Source organism: Thalassophryne amazonica, chromosome 15 (assembly GCF_902500255.1).
Source record: "Thalassophryne amazonica chromosome 15, fThaAma1.1, whole genome shotgun sequence".
NCBI classification, from domain to species: Eukaryota; Metazoa; Chordata; class Actinopteri; order Batrachoidiformes; family Batrachoididae; genus Thalassophryne; species Thalassophryne amazonica.
The window spans coordinates 5,519,915-5,529,107 of record NC_047117.1 but is presented as its reverse complement, the minus strand read 5'-3'; the positions used below and the strand labels follow the sequence as shown (position 1 = coordinate 5,529,107).

Below are 9,193 nucleotides of genomic sequence, written 5' to 3'. Positions count from 1 at the left end.
ATTACTAATACAGTGTGACTTGACACAAACTGCACTTGTATCATTTTTCTGTCAGGTTTTGTTAGGTTTCGGGTTGGAACAGTACTGGAGTCTCACAAGGTCAGCAGTGGCTTTGTTGTTCTGACTGATGCACATTCACGCAATCAATCCTGTTTATGCACAGGAGATTTTACTGCATGAAATGGGTTTTGAGACTTGTTGTTGTTTTACTTCAAATGGATGAGGAAGCAATAGCTGTGACCATTGTAGCCAATGTAGATAAGCAGCACCACCGATTTCCAGGAAGCTCATTGTCATCAAAGTGATAAGCCACTTTGATAAATGGCTGAAACAAGTTATTTTTTTAGAAGGTCTTGACAATACACCTACCATTGTGTAAGAAGTCAAAGGAAGAACTGCAGCAGGGCTGTTATGGGTAAATGATCACTAATTGTGTGTTTTTAGGTAAAGGCAACAAATTTTGCACAGGCATAGTTTGATATATAATTTAAAAAATTTGAAGTTATACCAATTTCACCACTGCCTTTTTATGTAATTGTGCTTGGAATGGAATCAGCCTGTAAGTAAACCAAGAAAATGACAGATGAAATTTTTTTTTTTATCCATTCCAAACACAATTACTGGTACAATGATTTAAAAACAAGACCTTGCTATATCCGATTTATTTTTTTATACAATACAAAATTGTCCGTACAAAACTTGGTGTCTTTACCGTAAACCAAACAATCATCTCACATACCTGCCCAGCTTTGTCCAGGTCATTTTCAGATTCTGGGAAAACACAGGATTCCAAAGGTGGATTCCGATCCGCCAGGTGGCAGTAGAGGACATTAAAAGGAAAGCTCGCGGAACTCTCGCGCTTTTAGCAGTGAAGCATCATGGGATGTCAAGTCCCGAAGTGTACTTTGCAGTTTGCAGTAGATTTTCTCTGCACAAATTTAATATCCATCTGGAATAAACCGTGAGGTTATGTTTGGCTGAACTTGCACCAGGATTTAAGCTCAATTTTGTTCTTTGTTTTCGTAACATTTCGTGTGGTCTTGACTTCTTCGCCATTAGCTAGCGAAGCTCGTGGAGTTAGCTTAGCCTGCTAATTGGGCCTTTTGTGTGTAGAAACAGTTTGTGTCTTTGTGTGAAAATGTCTGAAGTCCAAATTCTAAGAGCCTTACTGAAGCATCGTCTACCTGCAGATGAAGAAGAGATATTTGAGCTGTTTGAGAGAACAACAGCCGAATATGAGGAGGAAATTCGTCGCTTAACAAACGAGAACAAGCAACTAAGAAGACGACTGGAAGCTTTTGAGAAGTCTGATGACAAAGCGGGTTAGTTTATTGTTGTTTTCCCCACATTTATACATATCTCTGTTGGGTCTATAGCGTTCGTCATATGCGTAAATAATATATGTAAAGTGTTTGTTTGCTGATGATACTCATGTTTTTGCGTTAGAAATGATTTACAGCAGCTTTTGTGAGAACTCGCAGGTGAAATATATAAAGAGCTGGTGTGACAGGGATGTGTGTGTGCGCGCATATTTTATATATATATATATATATATATATATATATGCACACACTCAAACTGCTCATCCAAGATCGGGTTGCGGGGGGTTGGACCCAATCCCTGCAGTCATAGGGCGTGAGTTGGGGTACACCCTAGACAGAACGCCAGTCTATTGCAAGGCCACATATAGACTAACAAACACATTCACACCTGCACACACACCTATGGACAACGTAAAGTTTCGAGTTCACCGAACCTGCATGTCTTTGTATTTGGGAGGAATCCAGAGCACCCGGCTGGAACCCGCACGAACATGGGGAGAACAAACTCCACAGAAAGATCACAGGTGGGAATCGATCATGTGACCACCTTGCTGTGAGGCAACAGTGCTAACCACTAATCCACCGTGTTGCCTAGGAATATATACACACACACACACACATGTTGAACAAAAATATAAATGCAACATTTTTGTTTTTGCTCCCATTTTTCATGAGCTGAACTCGTGAAAAATAAACCAACCAGCCAGTGATGAGGAGGCTAATTTTCCCATAATGCCTTTTTCGCATCTGTGAGTTTAATGCTCAAACCTTCAGAATTAGCGCATTACTTGAAACTAAAAGATATTTGTGATATTTTCACTTCGTAAAAATGACAGAGCTGACCTTAATGTTGATGAACTATCCAAAATTAGTTTTGTTTATAAATCAAACCCATAAGTGAAATCTGCTTTGCCTTTGATATCACCTGCCACATGTCTGGGACACTGTATGTTGAATGTCAGTCTCCCCCCCCTTGTAGCAGTCTGGTAGCCCGCCCCCGTTTGCTGGGGTAAAGTTGAGCTCATCTCCTCACAGCTGCAAAATACATAACAGAAAAGAACTAACACACATAATTTTAAGGTTTACAAATGTTTTTGACCATTCATCTTTACCAACTATGTTAACAAAATGCTGCTTGTTGCTTGCACTGTAATAAGGTGTTAAGTTTCACATGTGTCTCTGGGTGTGGTGAACCAAAGAGCTTTAGATCACAGCCCCTCTGCGGGGCTGTGAACCAGCGCAGCTGCTGAATCAGAGTTCACAAAGGGCTGTGATTTGTCACTTTTGGTTTCACTCCTTCCTCTCCCGTCATTTTTAAAAAGTTTTTTCACTGTGTAAGCTGATTTCTGTTGATCATGGATCAAATACGTTTGGAAGAAACATCCCCAAATATGACCAACTTTACAACACAGAGTTGGAAAAAGAGGCTCAAATGACCCAAAATCCATGGAGAGAAATTGTACAACTTACCTTTGGTTTGGAAGTTAATTGTATAAAGAAACTAGTTGAGGGACAAATTCATCTAGAAAAAGCCAACGTTCCTGCAACAAATTGCATAAAGATGTGATAATGCTTGAAAAGATTAATGCGCACGTCAGTCATTGCACAGTCATGGAATTACCGAGATGCATAACCATAAATCGGGTTTTAAGATTTTAAGATACCACTCTGCGGTGGACTTAAAAAAAAAAAAAAAAAAAGTGACTCTTCCAAATGTAATCTTTTTAATGCACATAATGTCTGGTGCATATTTAAGGCAGGCGTTTTATTTTTTTCAGATGTTTTGACCCGGTCATTAAATGAGGGAGGCCCCGATTCAGGATTCCCAGTAGATTGTTCAGCACCTCCTAACTGTAACTAATCCCTTACATACATATAACTGATTTTGTCTGTTTTATACGTATAACTGGTTTCGATTATAACAAACAAAATTTGCGGGTCCACCTGAATCCATTATATGCAAGTTTTAGTGTGTGTGTGTGTGTGTGTGTGTGTGTGTGTGTATAAAACTACTTTGGGCTCTGCGATCTCAGGGTGTAGGACTACTTTGTGTCTCTAGGGTGAATAAAAAGTCTGTGGGTCACAGAGCTTTCTTTTATCATGCCCCTGTTCTGTGGAATGATCTCCCTGCATCATCAAAACAGTCAGATTCTCAGTCAGACTCTTTTCAATTCATTTCATTAGGAAACTGAGCAGGCTGCGGCCCCAGCTTTATCTAAAGTCTGGGTCTTTTAGTGAAGCTTAGGGCCAGTGGCTGGCGATCACCTTATTATTTCTTCTGTTTTTCTTGTTGCTTAATGCTGACAAATTATACTGTATTTGTTGTCTTTCCGATGCCTGATTTTGTTTTTTCTCTCTGTTTGAGGTGCAGCTCCGTCCAGAGATGGGAGTGGTATCTACTTCTGCGGGCCTCCTGTCCTATGCACTGGCAAAATTTCCTGTTTATTCGTTTTGTGAATTGTGTCAGTAGCATGGCCCAGCAGAGGGTCGCCCCTTTGAATCTGGTCTACTTGAGGTTTCTTCCTCAAATCATCAGAGAGAGTTTTTCCTTACCACTGTTGCCTGTGTGCTTGCTCTGGGGGTTGATAAGGTTAGACCTTACTTGTGTGAAGCGTCTTGGGGCAACTTGGTTGTGATTTGGCGCTATATAAATAAAAAGAAATTGAAATTATATCCCTTAAATAGTGTATAGAATCCATTCTTCAGTCTAATAATGTGTATTTTATAATTTTTTGTATCATCTGATGTGAACTTTCCACATGCAATTTTTTTAGGGAGAATGAACAGAGTAAGAATTTCATTGTGTAGTATAACTGCCTGTTTTTACTGCGCACATGACAATTAAAAACGCTCTTAACCCTTAAAATATGCAGTTTGACGAGGATATGGATCCATTTGCAAGGGAGGTGCGCTAAAAGTTGCACCTTGTGGTGTTTTATGGTTACACTGAAGAATATTGTCTCCTGAGTGCCCTTGTAGCTGTCGTTAATGTTTTAATATGTTTTTATATAGATGTGCTGCAGGAATTGGTAATACACAAAGCTGGCCCCTCTGAGCAACAGGCCTGGGACTACAGTCTGAAACAAGAGGACCAAGATCTCCATCACATAAAAAAGGAAGAGGAAGAACAAGAGCACCTTGAAGGACTGGAGGTTTACACTGACACCTGTACAAGTGATGATTTGAAACCTCAGTTTTTACAGTTTTATCAACATCAACCCAAGGTGAATGGAGATATTGAGCAACTTTCTAGCAGCTCAAACGAACAGATAAAAGCAGAATCTGTTGGAGCGGACTGGAACGGATTTCAACCAACTCACAAGTCAGATCAAGACATTTCTTTCCACTCACTTACGGATGATATGACGTCTCACTCTTCTGAACCTGATACTGATGTTAGTGACATTGATTGTAATGAGGCCAGGGGATCTCCGTCATGTTTTCACTTTTTGACAAATAAGATGACCCCGCGTGGAGATGAGAAATATAATGGTGTCAAGCCATTTAGTGACTACAAACACAGGCTGAGGCATGGAAGAGTTGATACAAAACAGGAACAGTTTCTCTTTTTTCAGCATGGTGAAACTTTTGACCAAGATAGCCACCTGAAAACCAATGTGGTATTTCATACAGGAAAGAAATCATTTAGCTGTTCTGAATGTGGTAAATCATTTGGCCAAAACAAGCATTTGGAGAGCCATAGATTAATGCATACAGGAGAGAAACCATTCAGCTGTTCTGAGTGTGGCAGAAAATTTAACCATAACAGCAATCTGAAAATCCATATGCTAATTCATACAGGAGAGAAACCATTCAGCTGTTCTGAGTGTGGGAAATCGTTTAACCAAAAAAGCACTCTGAAAAACCATATGATAACTCATACAGGAGAGAAACCATTTATCTGTCCTCAGTGTGGAAAAGCATTTGGCTTAAAGGGCAATCTGAAATCTCATATGATTCGTCACACAAGGGAGAAAATGCTTACATTTTGTTAAAAGGGATGCCGGATGACACACATTAGAACTCGCACAAGATATTAAATGTAGCAGGATATAGTAATTGGTCCCGGTGACTTTCAGCTGGTGTCTGGTCCCAGCCAATCACTGTGTGAGAATGCCACATCAAGTTTAGCAGAGAGCACCTATTTGTTGCTTTGTTCCACTGCTTTGCTTGACTTAATTTGTTAAACGTTGGATTGACTGTTCCATCAGGGCGAACGGGAATTAGTAATGCCGCCCCTCTTTGTTTTATTCTTTGTGTTGTGTTTTAAAGTTTATGTGTGGGGTTGTGTAAGAACGGTACGGGAACTTACCTTTTCTTTATTTCTGTATGTTTGGGGTTTTTTTGTGTGTATTTTTCGTTTGTAGTGACTGTTTTGCTGCAACCCACTTATTGGATTATTGTTGGTTTTTCTTTCATTTTGGTTATTGTGGGTTGCAGTTCAGTTGTAGTTATTGGGTTTTTAAAAATAATTAATTACTTCTGATTCTTCTCAGTATTAGAATTATAATATTGTTTTATTATTTTGGTTCTCATTTGTTGCGTTTATTTCCCCATTCAGGTGCGGAGCCCGTGGTGGTGGATTGGTGTCCCTCCCGTCTGCTGCAAAACAATAGAAAAGCAGAGAGAAAGAATCAATCCCTGTCTCAATCATCCAATGTTCAGCAATGTATCACATTGTCGTAATCATCTTCTTCTTCTTTTGATTTGGTCTCAGTGTCACATGACCAATGGAACAAAATGTGATTGAACTTTGGATGATTGAGACAGGGATCAATTGCTTCTGCTTTTCTATTTTTTGAGGTTGAATTTTTTTTGAGGAGGATTTTTTTTTTTAGATTGCATTTTTGAGGATGTTTACTTTTTTTAGGATGACGTTTTTGAGGCTGAATATTTTGATGCTAAACAAATTCAGCCTTAAAAATTGTCCACAGTTACAGTCCTTCCCTGGTCCATAAATGGTTCCATCAACTTCAAAACGACTTCTCTGTCTCAGTCCCATTCTTCCCCTGCCCCTCAACTTGGAAGAGGCTATTTCTCAGGTGTTCTGTGAATGAGTGTGGGTGTGGGGTGAGTGGTCCTGGCAGGTGCTCAGCTCATTGAATAGGCTCCTTTATATAACAAAGGGAGGAGGTTTGTGGCATCGCTGCAGACTAAAGTCTGCTCTCTGGGCCTACGAGTGTTCCCAGCTGGACGCTGAGCTTTGTTCCACCAGCTGCTGAGCACTGTGCACTGCATATGTGAAATAATTATTTCATAGCAGATTAATCATTTTCTCTGCAAGTTGGCTGCTGAAAATGGCTCTAATTGCTTCCTGAATCACAGAGGACTGCTCCAGCCAGAGCCATTGTAGCTGGAGAAAGCATTTGGAGCTGTCTAAAAAGGTAATTGTTATGTTTACATTGTCATGGCTTGGTAAAACAGTTGCATGTTTTTTTCCTTCTTGTGTGCAGCTGTAAAAGTATGTTTATGATAGATTTAACATCTCGTTATAATCATTCAGACGAGCTCCGTGCTGATGCAACCACTCGCTCTGTTCACTTCTTTACTCCACGTAGTATTGGTGAGCAGATCGCGCTACGTTGCATGACCTTTATGCGTGAAAGATTTTTTTGAACATTTCAAAATTCTCTTTGCGCAATTGCACATGCTGACGACCCTCTTGTGATCAGTCTGCACCCGTTAAAGATGAGTTTACTCTTGCACGACACAGGGCGTGCAAGTGTCAGTGGGTCTTTAGTCCTGTTCAGTGTTACTGTTGGTGGCATTACCCCCCCCCCCATTCCTTATTAATTGTAAATAGTCACTTTCAATTTGATACACTGACAAGAATGTTTTTGCTAAACATTTTTAACATGCTTTGATTTCATGTTGAATTTGACATGTCTTTTGTCATTTTAGCCACCGAGTCTGAAACAGGAGCAATCACTTCCTCCTTTTGAAAAATACAATGTATTAAATAAAAATGTATTGTTAAGATCAATTTTTGTAAAAAAAAAATAATAATAATAATAGTAATCCATAAATGTGTTCAGTGCACATGTTTGAATGCTTTTTGGGCATCCATAATGTCTCATCTGCTTCATTCATGTGGACTACTTTTAATCAAAGTATGTTTTGGTGGGAAATCTGGAGAATGTTACCTTTTGTTTCCTACGCCAAACATTTTAATTGTGAATTTCTGCACTGAGAACAAGTAACCTCCTGAGCCCTTTTTTTTTGGGGGGGGGGGGGGGGGGGGGGTCTTTTCATCATCTTCCATCAATTCTACTTTAAAAAATTGTCTGCCACACTGGAACTATGACGTGTGTAGGGCATTATAGGATGTTGCGAAACACCCATAATATAATATCAATAGTGTTGTACTCCTGTTGGTATTTTACTGTTATTTATTTGACTTCTTTAAAACATAACAGTGAAAATATATTTCCTCGGGTTAAAGGGCACTATACTTCTGTATATTTGTGGGTTTCAGAGAAAATCTTTTACTTATTTTGAGCTGCACACCTGTCCGTAAAATAGGTGAGGACTTGGAGTTTTATTTTGAAGGTTAAAATCTATAGTGCTTTTCCATCGTAGTTTTCCAAGATGATGTGAGTTGTGAAGATGTTAAACTTGGGGCGCCAAGCATAGCTCTAGCATTTGGTGTTTCACAGTTGTGAAATCTTGCGCCGTCTGGCGGTCTGTGACTCACACGAGAGGTCTGTTTCAGCAGAGTTCCGGTTTAAGGCACAATGTAAACTCACCTTGTGAAGTGTGGACAAGACAACATTGGTGCACAGCAGAAGTTTATCACAGGTGCTACACCACCTCCAGATAACCCTCTCAACTTGTAGTGCAGTAGATAACTCAAACAATCCTGAAAATGATGATACGAGCACCAAAGCCGGCAAAAATACTTCTTAGACATTAGCCACTTGAATTTTCAATAGGCGGCCAGGTAGAGGTCAATTGAATTACACAGGGGTCAAAATTAAAAATGCTCCAATCAAATTGAAAACTACACTACATTATTTGTCTGATCATAGCTATTCCAAAAAGTTATAGTTTGGACTATCTATGGCTGAATGTTATGGGGTAAAAACATCAAAAATGGTGACACGGGTCAGTTTGTTTGTACAGGGGTCAAAAGTTAAAGTTGCTTCAATTTTGATAAAAAGTGATGCAAATTATTGGTTGAGCTAACAGGATTAATAAATGGAATAGTTTTGACTGTGTTGAATGCTTGGTAAAGGTCAAACAAGGTCAATGTCCATTGGATTCTATGACATACGAGGTCTGTTAGAAAAGTATCGAACCTTTTTATTTATTTTTTTTTCAAAAACCTGATGGATTTGAATGGCGTGTGCTTGCAAACCTTGAACCTTCCTGTGCATGCGTGAACGTTTTCACACTTGTCGGTTGCATCATTTCCTGGTAAGTAGCCTTTGTGTGAGGATTGTGCAGCGTGCTCGGCGTTTTTTCATTCCAAGGAAAAAGACGGAATGACTGGAGCAGCGCCGCATCAAATTTTGGCGGAAACTGGGCGACAGCCAGGTGGAAACCATTTGTATTATTCAGATGGCTTTCTGTGACGATGTTATGAGCATCACACAGATTAAGGAGCGGTACAACTGGTTTAAAGATGTCCACGCAACGGTGGAGAGCGAACCACGCTCTGGTTGGCCATCAACGTGCTGAAATGACCAGATCATTTCCAAAGTGAACGCTGTGGTGATGTGGGACCGTCGTGTGACTATCCGAAAATTGCGGAAGAGGTGGACATCAGCACTTTTCGGTACATTTCACTGTGAAAGAAGATTTTGCCATGAAAAGAGTGGTGGCGAAATTCTTTCCTGAAGCTTCTGACGTTGGAGCAGAAGCACCTTTGT

The 9,193-nt window shown here is 39.9% G+C and overlaps 1 protein-coding gene across 1 annotated transcript; it reads left to right on the top strand.

Moving 5' to 3' along the window:
• Positions 1-871: 871 nt before the first annotated feature.
• On the top strand, positions 872-6,024 carry LOC117525961 (zinc finger protein 665-like). Its single transcript, XM_034187942.1, has 2 exons — positions 872-1,322; positions 4,335-6,024. Exons 1-2 carry the CDS (start codon positions 1,139-1,141, stop codon positions 5,315-5,317), a joined length of 1,167 nt encoding a protein of 388 aa, XP_034043833.1. The 5' UTR covers positions 872-1,138; the 3' UTR covers positions 5,318-6,024.
• The last annotated feature ends 3,169 nt before the right edge of the window (positions 6,025-9,193 follow it).